At 33.6% G+C, this 19,887-nt stretch overlaps 1 protein-coding gene across 1 annotated transcript in view; it reads left to right on the forward strand.

Annotated features, from left to right (window-relative positions):
• The window catches only part of HCN1 (hyperpolarization activated cyclic nucleotide gated potassium channel 1), a 320,367-nt gene that overhangs the window by 185,110 nt on the left and 115,370 nt on the right, over positions 1-19,887 (forward strand). Inside the window, exon 3 of the mRNA XM_072951061.1 lies at positions 138-299. Within this exon, the coding sequence (XP_072807162.1) occupies positions 138-299 (162 nt within the window). The remainder of the gene's footprint in view (positions 1-137; positions 300-19,887) is intronic.

The raw sequence follows: 19,887 nt of genomic DNA on the forward strand, positions 1-19,887 counted from the left end.
CTATTTGTCAAAGTTCTTCCTGTATTTTTATTAAATCAATACTTGCACTACATAATGTCAATGCCTACTGACTCTGGTAGTATTCTTGACTTCTAAAAAATGGATTATAAGAATTGGTTTTGTATTTTGGTCCACAGATTTTCCACATGACATATGACCTGGCCAGCGCCGTGGTGAGAATTTTCAACCTCATCGGCATGATGCTGCTGCTGTGTCACTGGGACGGCTGTCTCCAGTTCCTGGTACCACTGCTGCAGGACTTCCCACCGGATTGCTGGGTGTCTCTCAACAACATGGTTGTAAGTAGCTCATACTATTTCACATTGCGTTTTCTATGTTTTGCCCAAAAAGTTTCAAATGTTTATGTTATAATGATCTAGTTATCCTCCATAAATGGTTAGAGAAAACTTTGCTTCAATGGATATAAAATTAGCTGTTATTTTTCTCTTTCTACAACTAAATTTTATTTACATGAAATATGCCAGGGGATGTATATGTTACAGCATCTATTTTTAGATATCTTACTCTGTGTATTTTGAGATATATTTTATTTCAAAAATACACATACAAACACACACATATAATCATAGTACAACATTCTTTTAAAATTACCTACTGGTCAGAATGACTTCTTTCTTTCAACGTGATCTTAGCATTTACTATGTTCAAGACATGAAATTCTAGACGTTGTTAAACATGAAGACACATGTACATCAGTGTAAATGCAAATGAGATGCATTTGACATGCAATATTTCAGGTAGTACTTCCTTCTAGTGAAAATACCATGGAAGAGGCAGCCTTTAAACTTTGCCTTGAAAGATATGTAAATATAAAAATGTCTGTGAAATATAAATTTGATTTACACAGTTAAATGTACTTATATTCACATTTAATTTTAAGAGTGTATGTTTTGATCTACATAGTGCAACACTCACAAAGGAACTGAAACAATAGTGAATATTTTAATATATATTCACAAATATTTGTTCTCTTTTTATATATGTTTCATATTTTCTTCTTGTATTACATTTTAATTATTACATTTAAGAAGATGTTACTTAAGTTAGCTATATGTTAGAATAGCCTTCTCTTCTCTTTGACATTTTATAGAAAGTACATTTTATGAGACTTTCACAAATTTTAACTTTGGCATAAATTGAATACCCTCTTCTTTCCCAAACTGTTTTTTTATTAATTTCATAGCTTATTATTATAGCAATGACATGGGCATCTTAGAAATATACATTTTTTTCTCCCAATAACTGTAGCTCAGGCTTTGTGTTTGAAGGCCAGAGGGGTTTATGGCACATGTAAAGAAGAGTGTCTTTTTCTCCCTTTTCTCTCTTTTTGCCTATGTATTTTCCTCCCTCCTTCTCCCCTCCCTTTCTTCCTTCCTTCTTTATTGCTTTCACTCCTTTCTTCGAGACCTGATATTCACCTGGATCTCTCCTTCATTTCATTCATACCTGCTTAAATGTCACTGCCTCACAGAAGCCTTCCCTGACAGCCCTAATACATCACCCAATATGTTTATATTTCATCTTAAAAGAATTTAGCAACACACGAACGTGCACGTGGGCATGCGTGCACACATAATCTGTTGTTTATATTTTTGTGTGTCTCCCACACTGGAATGTAAGTTCCATTAGGTCAAAGAATTTGTCTTGTTCTACCCTTTATCTCCAGTGCCTAGAACAGTTCCAGACACAGTAATTTGCTGTAATCTAGTCACTTATCAAAAGTTTGGGGAATGTTCTATATGGGACTTTCTGTATCTAAAAAACAAGCCAGGGAGTTTCTTTTCTAATCTCTTTTCTAGCTCTTTTCTTTTCGAACTCACTTTTCTTATCTGTGTAGTTCCCTTGATTATAGATTTACCACTTTTCATATCATTGAAGATGCAATACATAAAGACAATACTAAGATATTTGGGGGTGAGGAAAAAATAGCTCTATAATCTGGCTACTGACTGAATGAATAGTATAAAAAATACTAACATTGCTGCCAAAAGATGGTTCATCATTGGCACCAACTAATATTTAAGTTTGCAAGTAATTATTATTTTAAATTTTCCCGAGGTATCTTTCAAAAAATAGCAGTTGTCTTTATTGGAAGAGTAAAGGGACTGTTTTTAGGTATCCATAAATTGCATGTAATTGCATAAATTGAATTGCAAATTTTATAAGGTTGGGAAATATAATACTTAATACATACAGTGGGATATGCATTTAATGAAGAAAAATTTTAACGTCTTGCTCATTTTTCTTTAAATGCCTCTGCATGTTCTCATTTGTGTCTGTGTTTGTGTTTGAGCTAACATAGCCAAACATTTTTTATATACTGATGTTGAACAAAATACCCTTTCCTGAATTTACAGTTCACTTTTTTGCTTTTTTTTTTTCTGTTTGGCTGCAGTTTTACTTACGAAATGGGCTCGTATTTTCTTTCATATTTATTGAATATTATTTCCATGTTTAATGTAGAGGATAGGAAAGAGTTAACTATAAAGACCAGAAATTCTTCTGTATTGTGGTTATTAGTGATAGGAAGGAGATAACGACCATAAAAAAGACCATTTTTAATCAATAGAGAATCTGATGGTGTCATCTGACCTTGCAGATCCTATTTTCTATCCTAAAGCTATTGAGTTCTCGAAAACCTTCCATCCTTCACAATAAAACAGAGAAAAATGTATTTACATACAAAGAGAGTTGGAAAGGAGAAGTTAAAATCCAATATAAGCAAGAAGCACCCTGTATTTACATATCATGCTTAAGCCCAGAGCTTCAAGAAATGCTCTCTTGTTTGGTTCTCACCGCAGAAGAATGAGTGAGATAAGCTTTATTCTCTTCTGTTTTGCAGTTCAGAAAACTGAAACTTTTAGAGGTTAAACTGTTTGTTCATTGTCACACATGCAGATTGTAGAGTCAAGATTAAAATGCGTATCTATCTGACTCCTTAATTTCTGTTCTAAACCATGTTAGAATACTTTATGTTGCATAGATTATTAATAAAACAGTTAAGAAAAGTAGATACAAAAAAGAAAACCTGTAGTCACAGCATGCCAGTTGTAGTATAAAGTCACTTGAAAATCAGGATTTGACCTCTGACACTAAAAACTGACAAGACTAATATGAGAAGCAGATGTAGAAAAATAAATGAAACTAGGAAGCAAAAACGGAGAAGCCAGATCAGGGTGGACGCGGAACATAATACGAGTCATTTTGGGGTATGGGTTGACAATTACTCTTTAACATTTGACATTATTACGAAATGACTTAAGATAAAGATTAGGTAGAGTGTTCAGACAATTCCTTGTGCATTCCTGCCTTCCCATATCATGTACTCTTAAATATTATTTTGAATACTCCTTAACCATATTTGCATTTATATCTATACTTTATCTCCATATATTTTAAATCTTTCTTAAACACATTTGCATATATATCTATATCCTTCTCTCTGTATACTTAAATCCTCCTTAACGATGTGTGCATTTATATTTATATCCTTATCTATATTTACACATCCATAGCGACTTACCCATCAATGCCCTATGATGAGAAATGCCATAACTATACTATCTCACTAACTGGTAATTTGTTTGATATATTTATTCTTATGTTAATTGCTTCCAATCTGCATTTTATTCCATAGAAATAGGTTAAATTCCTCTTAGCTAATTCCTTCCCAGTCCTTATAAATTCTACTAAAATAATTCTTTAAATGCTGTTTTTTAAAAAGTCAATTGCTAACATGGTGGGCTACTTGAATTGGTGAGGTAAGAGATAACTGACTTGCAAAATGCAACCTGAACAGGGATTGATCTTGTGTCATATTTGTAATATTTACTTTTGTTTCATTCAGTAAATATTTGAATTACAGAATTCTATTTGAATGAAAATCTTAGATTTGCCAGATAATTAATGTTTAATAAGATTAATTCCAAAAATCTTCTCATTGGTATGATATCTTTTTTACTTTCCCCTAGGATATTTTTTGACTATGTTTTAGGTTTAGCACACACACTGAAACTACAATAGTCCATCATTAAATGGATTAGAGGCAATGGGTTTTTGGTTTAAATTATAAAAATATTATAAAATATTCATTTGGGAATCTAAGAAAATTCTAAAATATGATGCAGCTGACCTTGCATATGAATTTTGACGTAACTTAGAGAATGACTTTACAGAATAAAGAAAGAGTTGCAGATAAATAGTACATTCCTAGAGCAATGTTTCTCCAGTTGAGGTCTGCAGGTTCACCCTCAGGGAACCCACAGGTTTTTCTCCCAGAAACCTTATAAATGTAAGAGTACATGTTGGCAATAGTTTGAATGTTTCAAGGTAAGCATATTATGAATTTAGTTATCATCTACCCTAAATATAGAGTCTGGATTTAATTTTGTAGTTGAATTGTGTTGTGCCATGAGGTGTTACATAAAATAATTCTGGCCTGTAAGCTTAATAAGTAAGTGATCCATTTGTACCAAGGCTAAACGACATCCTGTTAAATGTTGTACAAGGGGAGGGTATAGCTCAGTGGTAGCGTGCATGCTTAGCATGCTTCAGGTCATGGGTTCAGTCCCCAGTTCCTCCATTATAAATACATAAATATATAAATAAGCCTAATTACCTCCCCCCCCAAAATTAATTAAAGAAAAAAATAGCTTTAATGTTCTGAAATGAAGTGATATGAAAATTAATGAAACAATTTAAAAATAAAATTTTAAAATAATTTTCACCATAGGCAAAATGGAGAAATAGATTTGAAAACTAAGTCACTCATTACATAGTGTACAATTTATGTGTTAAATTACATACTCTAGAAAAACTAGTATTGTGATAATCAGTGCTATATTCACCTTGTATGTAAATATTTGGTTTCAGCAAAAATATATCATCCATCACAACCAATTTACATTAAGATGTATTTATTAACTTATTATTTTGTTAACATTTGATTTGTAAACTTATATCTGTTTTAACTTTACAAGGACTATAAGGATAAGAGACATACCTAGTTTTATTCTTGTATTTATTTGAGTTATATCTAGTTTTATTCTTATATTTATTTGAGTTATATCATCATCAAAATGATTTTAGCCAACTCAAAGATCATTCCTTACAATGTTTTATTTTTTTGTTATTTGAAGGAGTCTATGCATTATTTCATCTTGAGAAATGCCATTTTAGAGGGCAGACAATATGTCTTAGAAGTATCTGTTTACCCCATGGGTCCTATGCCAATCTTGCATATATTGCTAAATAAATACTAATTGTTTATAACTGAATGGGTAATTAACAACAGTATTTGAAAATTAAATGTAAAGAAGTTATTCTGTTGTGCATTTTCAGTGTTGTTCCTTGGATACTTTTTGTTACAATAATTTGTACATCAAATTATTTCTTCAAAGATTAATAATCACTTGAGCAATTTCTGGGCAATATAACATCCTCAAAACTCATGAATCCAAATCAGTGAGCTTCTAATGCTTTTTATTTCTGTATAAATAACAATATTTTTCAGAAAAAAATTTGGGATATATGAACAATACTAAGACTATCGGAGGAAAAAAAGAGATATAAAATATCCGAAAGGGTCTAATTAATAAAAACTATGTGGAGAAAATAAGAGATTTGGTTGGAAAATCTAGATGATTGTCATTTTATTTTCATTTGAGACGGCATATCAAGGACACTTACTAATAACCAAGAGGCCCCACACTATGCACATTTTCCAGCTTTCTTCCAGTTGGATGGGGCCCTATGATAGTGATATCGGTGGGCTCTGAGTTGACAGTATCATATTTCACTTGTAAGTCTAATCATTGAACCTCCCAGTTAGTTCTCTTTTCCTCTCCAGAGGCTTGTATTTTAATACGTAACCCATAACATATAACATAGTTTTTCCTGGCTCACCGAGGCTGCAGAATAGGGAGAGAAAAAAACTAGCAGAATTGAATTTACAGGGATTCATTCCAGAATTCCCTCTACCACTGCTACCTCTGTGGTTTTAGGCAAATCACCAAACTTTCCTGTACGTCAGCTATGAAATGAGGGTATGCTGTTTACTCTTTCCCTTAGGTAGTCTTACTGAATACTTGCTTTGTGCCAGGCATTGTCATCAGCACTGAACACACAGTAGAGAATGACGTGAAGCCCCTGCCCTGGTAGTGCTTACACTCTAATGTGCTTTCATTCACAGCACTGCTTCCTAGTACTGAAAACTGTGCAAAGATTAATTAGATTTTCTAATCTCTACGAATAGAAAATTATGTTCGAAAGTCATTAATATAAATTGAGGCCTCTGAACTGTGTGCCCTGCTCAAAGAGCAAGTTAGTGAAATACTGTCCTCTTTCTGCTTGTCAAGCCATGTTCACTTGAAAGTGTAGCCTTTCCTACAATTCTTCCCCCTAATTTAGCCATCCAGAGAGTGCTACTTTCTTCTAACAACAGTGTGCTAGTGGCAGCCTTGTATGGACTGAGATAAAATCCATAGAGGATATAAACTAAAGCATGGGGAGACACAAAATAGGGAGATAATGTATTTCCACTGCTGTCAACTGGTTTTGGATCAAGAACCTTCAACAAAGAGGAGGGATTGAGACACTTTGATCACTTCTAGCTCAAAAACTGTAATAATCAAAATAAGTGCATGCTGGGGGGCTAGAGTAAAAAGGGCTGTTTACTGATTCTCAGCGAATGATTTGGAAAAAAAGGAATACATGTTATTCATATGCAAGTCCCCATATACAAATAGAACATTGAAACCTTGAGTGATTATATTACTTCCTGTTGATATTTTAGCAAATGCATGAAGATAAAATAGATTCACTTTTTGTTTTACAAAAACCCATAGACTAATTAGATAATTATTGACTGAAATATTACAACTAAGATAATATAAATAAGAAATGAAGCTAAAAAAACTATGAATTAAAATGTATATTTCTCCTCTCTTGAAGTCTAGCAATGTACTTTGTTTTTTAAGTGATTTTTTTTTTAATTGACATGTAGTCGGTTTACAATGTGTTAATTTCTGGTTTATATATATATATATATTCCTTTCATATTCTTTTTCACTGTAGGTTATTACAAAATAGCAATGTATTTTAGATTTGAATTCTATAAATTTGAAATTGTATTATATATTATTGATTTTTTTTCTGAGTAGAATGTGTTGCCTTAAGTCTTAACAAAAGGTAACTAAATTTGCTGACAAGTCACTATTGTAGCTCTGTTTTTTTTAAAAAAGTGCATTCATAGCTCCTATGAGTTACAATAACAAAGTAGGTCAGCAGACTGCTGAGTGCTGTGATTCTCCTTCGCCATCCTGTTTCTGTCTATTAGGAAAGCTAGCCTGGTGACTGTTCTCTATTGGATAGAAACACAACCTCATCACAAAAGTGAAACAATTCACATGCTGACTTCTTCCTTCTCAGATGTGTATTCTTTTTTATGGGAATGAACATACGGAAATGAATTCTAATCTGCTTTTGTGTTTTCAAATGAAATGTGCATTTCAGAAAAACTTTAACCTGAATTATAGTTCCATAATAGAGAACGACAAAGGATATTATTTAAATTATATATTATCTGCAGCTGTATTAAGTAGCTTCGGCAATAATAGGACCAATTCATGAAGTTCCTCCAATTTTTTTCTCACATAGACTAGCTCTTAAATTTTGAGTAATCAAAGGCTAAAAGAAGCACCATTCATGAAATAACTTTTTCTAACAAATGGTACCTACTAAAATTGGAAAAGAAATAAAGTATCTTATAGTTCAATATTTTATCCAAGAAGACTAATTTACTAGACTTTGTTCTCCATTTCCATATATATATATTTTTTTTCATACGAATACTGTGGAGACTTTCAATGATGTAATGTAAAGATACATGTACCACAGTATCTCACTTATTCTGAACCAAAAGAAAGCATATTCATTCCCATTTTACAGATGAGTAGTCTGACCCAGAGAATTCTTATTAGGTTTACATAAAGCCAGAAGCAGATAGTATGGGAACTGGTGATGAAATCCATTTATTCCCTTGAATTAATTCTGAACCTATCATAGCATTTTATTTCATGGGCCCCAAAGAGCTTCATCCATTATTAATTGTCAATTAATGTTCACAGAAAACAACTATAAATTGATTGCACCAGTGGAAGAACTTGGAATATATGTGGAAATATTTGAAAAACTCATTGTATTTTGTATGTGTATCTTGGTTTTTAAAGTTTCTCCTTTTCCTACTGTCATAAATCTAAAAATAATTTGGCAAAGGAAAGAAGTTTTAACTTTGCATTTATTCTGAATTTCTCATTTACTTGGGTTTCACATGACATGAAGAAAGCTATGTGATAAGTGAGGGATATAAGAAAACAATAGAGGAAATATTTTCTGAATGTTAGCATGAACATTTTCATAGTCCCATTATATACTCTATTATTTTTGAGAAATATTTTTGTTTTTAAAGATGCAATATATTCTAGAAATGAGTAATCCCTATGAAAAATTTAATTTGACTTGTGAATCTTTAGTTTATTTCAGTTATTACATATATATATGTGTGTATATATATACACACATATATATATATAAAGAGCATAGACAATTTATCATAAGATATGAAGAATATGTGCTGAAATCATTGACCAGGCTTCCCTATGCTTTGAGAATATAGTGATGGGTACAATGTGACCACATTTACATACTGTTCTAGTATTAACCAGCTAGGTGCCTCGGAAACACGGCTCCACTTAAGCAAGAGTTACTTAACACTTGGCTCTGCTGTACAATCTGCTGTCTCATACTGCATGCATAGAGCTGTGAGCACAGCCATCTGTGGACGGTAACCATTTATTCTAATTGTATAAGTTTGATAATGATGAAAAATCACATAGGAAAATAAGAGAATTTGCCACCACATCTTTTTAATTTATACAAGTATGTATAACAATGAACCACCCTATGTTCTCTATACTGCAATAGCATTTTCTAGAGCATATCATGAAGTCAATAAAATTTTTCTCTGAATATATTCTAAAGATAGAAATAAATATTAATTACAATATCTACTTATAATGTCCACCAAAGCGATTGATGTATATGCACAGAGCATCTTGTACTAGCGTTTGCCATTGTGATCAATGTGGTAATCTGAGATCCTGATTCTTTTAAGTTTGGAAAGTCCTTCCAGTAAAAAAAAAAAAAAATTCTTTAATTTCAGTTGTATTAAAATGAAAACATAATTAATTTGACTATTTCAATTTGCCATAAACTATGTTTTTGTCCTTTAGATGATCTTTTAAATGTGCTTGTTCTGGTGTCAGCTATTGTTTCATATTTTTAAAAAGATATTTAGTTAAATAGAATTATAAAACGGGAAAAATACCATTTCAGGTGGAACCCATTACTAACTCCCCACTACTCCCAAGCTAAAAGTAAAGCATTAGTGCTCCATTAAATGATTACATTTTGTTTAGCACTTTTGTAATTTTGCTTTCACTGGATCATCAATTCTTAAGGGAAAAGAAAAAAAAAATTTAGCATAGGTATATAATGAGTAAATCAAATTTAAGTTGGTATTATTCTATAACAATTATGAAAGTCATTCTCCTGAGGGTACTTTCCTTTGCACTCATTGATGTTGTAGTTTGTCTATAATTTTTTGTAATTATTTTACCAGGAGATTATAACTTAAAAAAATAGCTCTTTAGAAATGTATGAAAAAGATTCTATGTATTAATTTTTATACAATGAAATATATAAACATGAAAACCTTATAAATGATAGATCTTGATGCAGTATATATATGAAAACTTATGAGAATGACATGTTCTAATGTGTTCTAATGTATTTTATCATTTAATTTGTATCATAATGCATTGTGTGAACAAATTATAGTGGTTTAGTGCTGTGTAGGAATTAAGTGACCACAAAATTTGAAAGAGAAATAAAGAGGATAAACTCACTATTTTACATAAAATAAGTAAATTAGAAGTAGGAGATAGGAACCAAATAGCTGATGCAGTAAAAGTAGATTGCCTTTTCTCCTTTCAGCTGTGTTTCCACCATTGAGGCCATCTGCCATTTTCACTAGATGTCGCTGAAGCCGGCTTTGTTTCTCCCAAAAGAAAGAAAACTTATACTCTTTATCATAACCAGCTATTGTTTAAGATAGCTGGTTTCGTTTGCTGAGTTATGTTCTCATTAAAATCTTCTATTTCTCATCTAGTAAGTAAATGATGTGTTTATGAGTATATTTCTACCAAGTAACCTATAGAAGAGTTCTAACTTCTACCAGATATCTAATATTTAGTATATACAGTCAGGTATTATTATTGTTTGGTTCTTTATGCATCTATCAGTTTTGCGACATCCATTCACAGCCATGCTCAGCAAATCATCTATATTCAGTGATGAATAAAGAGCCAATTAATTGCAATGTCATAGTTTACATTGCCCCTTTACCTTTTAAAGATCTTTTTGTTACTGAGTCCAAACTTGTTCTGCTTGCAGCAACACAGGACCATACATTGGGAGACAAGGTGTTGGGGACATAAGGTCTTATAATAAGAATCAGAAAAAAAAGGAAAAGGACAAGTACAAGTACAAGAATCAGACATGGCTCAGTCAAAGATGTGAAAAATACATAAAATTTTTGTGACTGTAATTTCAATATATGTCAATAATTAAGATACTGCCCATGTTAAATAAATTAAAGATCATAACTGACAGTATTTTTAGAAAAAATTTTATTGAAGTATAGTTGATTTAGAATGTTTCAGGTGTACAGCAAAGTGATTCAGTTATACACACAGACACATACAATATATATTGCTTTTCAGATTCTCTCCCATTATAGGTTATTACAAGATATTGGATATAGTTCCCTGTGCTATATAGTAGGTCCTTATTGTTTAGCTATTTCATATATAGTAGTTTATATTTGCTAATCCCAAATTCCAAATTTATCCTTCTCCCCACTTCCCCCTTTAGTAAGCATAAGTTGGTTTTCTATGTCTGTGAGTCAATTTCTGTTTTGTACATAAGTTCCTTATTTTTTTAGAGTCCATATATAAGTGATATCATATGCTATTTATTTTTGTCTGACTTACTTCACTTAGTATGATAATCTCTAGGTCCATCCATGTTGCTGTAAATGCCATTATTTCCTTCTTTTCTATGGCTGAGTAATATTCCACTGTATAAATATATACCACATCTCCTTTATCCATTTATCTGTTGATAGTCATTTAGGTTGCTTTCATGACTCAACTATTGAAAATAGTCCTGCTATGAACATTGAGGTGCATGTATCTTTTCAAATTAGTTTCCTCCAGATATATGCCCAAGAGTGGGATTGCTGGATCCTATGGTAATTTTATTTTTTAGTTTTTTTAAGGAGCCTCCATACTGTTCTCCATAGTGGCTGCACCAACTTACATGCCCACAAACAGTGTAGGAGGGTAACTGACAATATTTTTACAAGAAAAAATATTTAATGTAATTTTGGGCATCCAATTCTAAGATCTTATAATTCTATAGATAATTATTTTCTGACCAGAAGATACCTAATTATCTCTTTGAAATGTAAATGCTCACTGGTTATCTATTTTTATTCCTGAAATTATGCTTTTAAAACTAATTTAGATCATTTATAAAATCATTTGTATGTAAGATAAATTAAGGGCATTGTGACACATCAGTAATTAACTTTGCCTTTCAATAACTACTTTTCTCAAATAACTCACTTGATCATTTTACAGAGTATTTAAGTATTAAGAAAGCATTAAAGCACACTTACATATTGTAAAAACCTAGGAAGAGTGTAGCAAAGAGAATGAAATTATGCAAATTGAACAAGAGATCTCACTGTTTTTACACTTATTCTTCTCGATTATGTAAACAGGAAACAAAGGCTCTTTCCTTTGCAGTGTTTTTCTTTGTAGTACATCTCTTACTGTGTAGCCGAATTTAGTTCATAAATTTATGTCACTCATTTTGACAGAGCACTCTGATGAATTCCTTAACTGAGAAACTTAGAAGTAATGTGGCTCTGCTTCCATAAACCACTAACATCTTGTCTTATTTGTTCTATTTTTCTTTATTACTTGTAATAAGAAAAATCTTTTAAATTATGACAAAAATATTCTCCTGGATTAAATTAGTCATTTGCCAGTTTCCACTTGGAGCACAATCAGAGCAAAAGATTACTTATTGTTTAATTTACAGCAAGACAGTCAGAAGCTGCAATATTTCACATTTGACTTCACCAAAAATAAAGCCATCCCTAATATAATCGTGATGCATCTGCTCATTGAATTGCTGATTATTTCCATTGCAGCCACGTTATGGTAAATTGAACTCACACGTTCTTAAAAATGCTTATCTCTTCATTTAGAGATAAAAGAGTTAATTGATCATAAGTTAACTCATCTTCTCTCTATGAATCTCTCATTTGTGAAATTATATTTCTTTAGAGGATCCAGAGCAAACTTGAGAAAAGGGATACAAAATAAGCAACCAATCAACCAGACACACATAACCCATTTCATTAATATTAATAAAACACAACTAATCAAAGCATTTAAATAGCGCACTTTTTTCACTTATTTCCCAGGAATTTGATGCAAGTGAATTCAATGGCAAGAGAAGTGAGGAAGGTATTTGAAATTTATCCTAAGAAATAATCTTGACTATGGAATTAATGTTAAGTGTCAGCTCAATCTAGTGTCCTATGCTATACTTCTTTGTAATATAGTATTGACACATATACAATGTGATCCAAAAAATATTGACTATAAAATAGTAATTTAATGTATTTCATAATATTCCATACAACATGACAGGAATGAGAAATTTTTCATCAACTTTCGAAACCAAAAATTTGCTATTATTATAAGAGTCAACTAAGTCAACAAAAATAACCTGAAATCTTTGTCTCTAAAAACACCATTTAATGTATAAATTTGAGTGCACATAGAAAATTCTTTAATAATCACATGACAACTTGAGGCTATCAGATTAATCTAGTGTTTGAAAAATAAATAAAAAAGAAAATGCAATCAATTCCATCAAAAGGTATTACCCAAACATGGTCTGGTCTAACCAAACTGACTTTGAATTTAAATACCTACATGAGCCAATCCAGTAATAAAGATGTATGAAATTAGACCAAGTATAAGAAAAAAAACAAGCCTTGCCTCTAGTGAACTAGGCAAAGCTTATCCTGTCTAAGGGACACAGCTACTCCTCAGTTTCAGCTGATAATTATCACGTGGAAGTTTATATATACCCAGTGTTGCCCAGAACTAGCAAGGAAAGCTGGCATTTTTATGGGAAATCAGAATTTTTAGATATAGCAACTACTATACACACAGACACACACACATGACATACCTCATTTTATTTTTCTTCAACTGGTTACATTTTGCAGATTTTTATTGTTTTTTACAAATTGAAGGTTGTGGCAACCCTGCATCGAGCAAGTCTATCAGCGCCATTTTTCCAACAGCATTTGCTCACTTTGTCTCTGTGTCATATTTTGGTAATTCTTGCAATATTTCAAACATTATTATTATTATTGTATTTTTATGGCAATAACAGTCAGTGATTTTTGATGTTACTATTGCCAAAAGATTACAACTCACTGAAGGCTTACATGATGGTTAGCATTTTTTAGCTATAAAGTATTTTTAATCAAGGTATGTACCTTTTATAGACATAATGCTATTGCACACTTAATAGACTATAGTATATTGTAAACATAACTTTTATATATGCACTGAGAAACCAAAACATCCCAGTGACATGTTTTAATGCAATACTGGATTTATTTCAGTGGTTGCAAACCAAACCTGTAATATCTCTGAGGTGCACCTATAAGTACAAATACACACACACACACACACATACACACACACACACAAGTGTATATACATATATGTAAAATGTATGTCGTTTAATTATATATGCTTATATATCATTTTACATAATTATTATTTTTTAAAAATAATGTGTCCCCAGGAAGAAAACACCAGTAAGCATGATTTAGATCTAGGAGGCCATCAGCTTCCAACTTTCTAGATTAGTCATTTAGTTCATAGGGTTGAAACCAGTAATATATGCTTTGTCCCTACATGTACTGGTCCCTTCTTTCAGACCAGGTCCTAACAGAATTCCTCCTTGCTCCTCCATTTACAAAAGGGAAAATAAATCAATCAATGTAAAAGGTACCTGGGGAAAATGGGAGAAAGGGAATTTTTCAGCATCAGCTTTATGTTAGTGATACAATTAAGAACATATCCAGCATCTTAAAATTTATCACTGGAGATATTTTTCAGTTTTAAGTATGTAGTGTCCAGGCTGGGCTGAAAAAGATTTGGAATAGCATTGTCTATGCAATTAGATATAAAAGCCCTTCCCACTGCAGGACCGTTTGCATCCACTTATTTGTATGAGATTAGGATGCATTAGTAGCATTTAGCTATCATTTATCTAGCTAGCTGCTTATCTACATACTTACCTATTTATTTATTGAGTGATGATTTTTATATCTGCTGATCAAATGGGAAAATATATTGACAATAAAACACATTCTTGCCTTCATAGTTTTTCTATTTGGGAAAATAGAAAATAAACAAAATGAAGAGCTGTAAAAGATAATCCCAGGCAGCACAAATCCTATTAAGAAATCTAAAGCAAGTGGACAGAATACAGTGACCTGGGTCAAGCAGATCTATTTAAAGGCGAGTAGTCCAGGAGGAAGGGACAGCTGACTCGTGTGGCCGGAGTGGCATGAGAGAGGAGTACAAAAATGATGTTGGAAAGATACCCAGGGCTAACCAGATCACAAAGTGTCTTGCAAACTATGGGAAGATTTGAGGTTTTACTCTCTGTAAAGTGGAGAACTAAATGAGACCCAGCAGCCTATGCTGTGAGAACCCCTTCCAGGGCAGAACGCAGAGGACGGAGTCCTATTTTCCTAGTTTACAGAAAAAGCTATGGCACCAGGCACTTAGCTGCAGGAGGGTGAGCACATGTCTAAGTCAGTTGACAACAAGTCAGTGGTCGGGGCAGAGCAACAGAGTCCAGACCAGTGCAGAGGTCGGCCGTGCGTGATGAAGGCTCCAGGCAGCGGGGCAGAGCCGCACACAGCAGTGAGTCTGACCTCAACTAGTGAGGTCTGGAGACGGAGCAGCAGCTACTTTCCCCCTGGGTAGAGCAAGGAAGCACAGTGGCCTACGTAAGTAGGTCAGACTGATTTGAAACGTGTGACATCTTCCTTAGCATCTCAGGTGGAAGAGGGGCCTCAGTTTCTTTGGTCATGAAGGTGGGAGTGGCTAAGATCTTATATAGAGAAAACTTTTAAAATGATCTTATCTTATTCTAAGGAGAGAGAATTTGGGTAGCTTTGATCTTATGTTCATCAACAAATATTTATTGATTGTCTGCTGGGTGCCAGGCTCTGGTGTAGGTATTATTATCCTGCCCTGGGAGGTCTCCATTCTAATTGAACTTGTTACTGTACAAGGAATAATTGAGAGTAAGTTTGATTTCCTCAAGTATCATGTTCAGTGACGAGAAACCAAGACAGATGTTTGATTTCTGGCAGTCTCAGAGCTTCAGTGATGCTTGAGCTTTTTGATTTATGTTTCTATCTTCATTATTTGAAAAATTCTCAACACATATTCCAAGTTGAAGCTGATGCTTTGTCAGTATGTCTAATGATATTATGTATTTATGTTTTATATTTCTTTTTGCCTTCCCTTCAATCTCCTGTAATATCACTACTTCTGGGAAGTCTATCTATGTTAAAGGAGTCTGTGTACTTGCATTTATATCAAATGAAATCATTAGGAATCTATTTTAAAATATTTAGGCTCCAATTGTAAAAATAATATCCTGTTGGTTAATGGATCATCTTTTAACCCTGGAGAGGATCTTCCATGTCTCTATGAGCCATTTGCTCATTCTTGCTCTACTTATCTAGTCATGCAGGGTTTATGGAATAACTTCTGGAAGTCAAGCGGAACTCTGTTTAAATAAAAGAGCAATTTGAACTTGATTCATTTCCCTCTAAAAAAGACAGAAGATGACATATTAATTTACAATGTTTCTCATTTTATCATTGTACTGCATTTTTTTTTCTTTTCCTGGAAGAAAACACTTACTAGAAAACATTAGATCATTTTGTGTATTTAAAGGCTAAGATACCATTTGGTGCTCCACGTTTCCCCAGTAATGACATATTTTCCTTATCCAAAATTTGATTTTGTCAGGGTTGCAGGATAGCCACTCTGAAACATATAAGGAATTAGAGAGAGAGAGATTTTTTTCTGAGTCGTAAACTTCAGTTTAAGAGAAAAAAGTTACATTCAGGCTCCTATTTATTTTCCTCTCCATCACCCAACAATTTTCTGAAAGAGAGAAAACTACACTTCAACTCAGAAGGAAACTATCTCTTAGTCATTTTCCAGTGAAATTTTAATTGACTACTGGTAGTTGAAAACATAAAATAATCAATTTATTAAATGGAAATAGGGCTTTATTAAAAATACAATCATGAACTGAGAATGCAGACAGAGCATTCATTGAAATAGATCCTTCAGTTCTTCAGAAGAGTTACAAATTTTCTTTTGACAAAAGAAAGCTATTCATGGAGCCTAAGGAGTATTCAGAAGATTACAAAATTCTTTCAGTGGAATTGCTGTCATATTAGGCATCTGATAGCTGTGCATGACTATTTTCACAGAGGTTGCTCTGAAGAGAGACATAATTTAAACACATTCTTTCTGTAGTTAACATGTAAGATTATTGTAGACCAATATAAAGAGAGTATTCCTCTTCCTGGTTGGCCCTTAATGTTTGTGCTTACTATATGTTAGGGATCCTGATGTGCACATCATCTCATTTAATCATCACCACCTCTAAAGCATGCATTGATAATCTCAATTTTATAATGAAGAAACTGGAGCTCGGAGTCCTTAATATCTCTACTGTAAATGGTAGAGCTGAGACTGAACTCAGGTTTGTCTAATTTCAACCCTCGGAAGCTCTTCAATGCCTTAGCCATTCTGTCTTCACATTTGGGACTTTATTTATTACTTCATGTCTTAGCTTGGGCTGCCAGAAAAAATACCACACACTGGGTGGCTTAAACAACAGATACTAATTTCTCCCCTTTCTGGAGTCTAGGAAGTCCAAGATCAAGGTGCCAGTTATTTTTGCTCCTGGTGAAAGCTCTCTCCTAGGTTTGCAGGTGGCCGTTTTCTCACTGTGTCTTCTGGGGTGGAGAGAGAGGAAACTCTCTGGTCCCCTCCCATAAGGTCTCATGACTAATCCCATCACAAGGACCTCACCTTCATGACCTCATCTAAGTTAATTGCCTCCCAAAGGCTCCTTCTCCAAATACCATCACATTGGGAGTGAGGGCTCCAACATGAATTGGGCAAGGTGTGTGTCGGGGAGACGCAGTTCAGCACATAGCATCTAGCTTGTTTTAATTCCTTCTTCCAGTTTAACCCCAGCCTGGCACATCTGTCAGGTGTCAGCATATTAACTCTTCCCCTGGTGTGGTAGCCAGTTCTGGCGATCCACCTCCAAATGATCACACTTCCCATACGGTGCCAGGGTTGGTCTGTGTTACCAAAAAATACGTGGTAAAAATACATCTACTCCCTCTCTCCCATCACTGAACATTAAAAATAAGAACTTCCTGGGATTGGGGTGGAAGAGCAGCTGCTATGTGTGAGCTGCCCTGGGGAAAGGCACCCAAGCCTCCTGCCAGCAGGCATATGAGAGGCTGCAAGTGGGTGCTCCAGCGCTCCTTCGGATGACGCGTCCCTGGCTTCTTTTGGGGCTAACTCTCTCATGAGAGGTCCTGAGCCAGAGGTACGCAGCTGAGCCATTCCCTGACTCCTGAGTCTCAGAAACTGAGATAATAAATAGTTGTTGCTTTAAGCTGCTAAATTTTAGAGCAATTTGCTACCCAACAATCCATAATGGATGCACTTGGCATTCTATCTTTCATTTTTTGTCAGCATACCCAAAGCAGCTTTCAAGCCATTTCTCTTCTCCACTCAGAGCTTCCTTCAAATCTTCCATTCTTTACGAAAATTTTTACTCACTTTGATACTCTCAGATTTTAAACTTATGTCCTGGGTTAAATGCATAATGCGACAAATTTGCCACGCACATACCATGAATGTGAATGGAGGTCAGTAGGAAATATTCTTGGAAACAACAAAATGCCTTTACTCACCCACTATAAATTTAGAATTTGTGTTTATTTGGCAGGAACCAGAATAAAGTTTATCTTTGTGCTACCTTTGTAAAACATATTACTAAGCAAATTAAAAAGCATTTGTTTATAAAAATAAATTTAAGTATATTAAGTAAAAACATTTCATAATTTATGTTTTATAATCATGAGATAGGTAGTTTACATGTATTCATGTCAATGATTGCAACACAATTGAACTGATTCTCCTGTGTGGCTTGAGCATATCCCATTAATTTACATCTAAAATTTTAATATGCATTAAATTATTACCCTAATGTATATACCTAAACATATCTTTGCTAGTATAATTCCTAATTGATACTTAAGCTGGCAACAAAACTGCATTTCTTTCTAAAATACTCTGATTCTGACTTGCCACCAGTTTGGATTGAACACACTCATCTGGGTCTATAGCAGGGATATTTGATGTTTTAACATTAAGGAGGCAATGTTATACAGAGCAGAGTGCTAAATAGGGAAGTAGGAGAAATGTGTTTTAATCTGTTTTCCCTTTCTGCACTATTTAACCTTGTGAATAGAACTTACTTTCTGTAACCTCTCTTTACTTATGTAAAATGAGGAAGTTGGACTATTAGTAGTTAACCTTAGAATTCTTAGTATTCAAGGAGAGACTAAGGACCAATATGTCAAATAAATATGTATAAAAAATAAAGTCTCATTGATCGGACTGAAGTAGGTATGGGGCCCAGGAGTCCAGGCCTCCGTCTCACCAAGTCTTTCAAAGGCCCTGTCAGTGTTGGTGGGAACACGATGTGACAGCCCAGTGGATTAGAAGCTCGCTAGAGCTACTGTGTTTATAGTGTTCCGAAACTGTATTTTCAGTAGAAACCAGTTAACAAATTTGTTACTTGACATGACAAATAGTATTTGAATAAAGTGCTTTTCTTTTGGAGCCCTTATCAATCCATAACCACTTCTTTTTACTAGCTCATGAATAAATTCTCACCATTACATTTGTATTATGTCATAATTAGTGATGTCTGTACATAGGCCTTTATCAAAATTCAGTGGTAGGCCTATATCAGAATTCAGTGGGTTTAACCAAACTACCATATGAAATAAATAAATGTAGCAAGTAACTCAAGTGTGGTAAAATGCAGAACCTCTTCTTTGTCTTAAGCATCAGGTGCTTGAGCTAAGAACATCCAGAGCACTTCATCGAGTCTGTTGGGTTAGGTAACAAATTGGTTATTGGCTATGTTTACTGGGCTTCAAGCTGATTGGACAACCCTGAAACTGAGTAACCTACTGCCAGTGTGAAGTAAAAACTGTGGGAATGATCAGATCTGTGCCATAAGGAGGCTTCTCCGCTGACATTCGCAGAAACGAATACAGATAATAATACTGTATTTTCCTTTCAAAGTCAAAAGACCCAGTGATGCTCACTCCACTGGGTTGTTGTAAGATTTATAAAGACTGTCTATAAAATGCTTACTACACATGGCATATAGCCAGTACTCAAAAATATTAGCCATCAACAATATAATACTCTAGTTCCAAAATTTGACAAAACTCTCTCTTTTAAATTCATCCATACTCTTCATCATTGTTTAGTCTTTGGCTTA

Source organism: Vicugna pacos, chromosome 3 (assembly GCF_048564905.1).
Source record: "Vicugna pacos chromosome 3, VicPac4, whole genome shotgun sequence".
NCBI lineage: Eukaryota > Metazoa > Chordata > Mammalia > Artiodactyla > Camelidae > Vicugna > Vicugna pacos.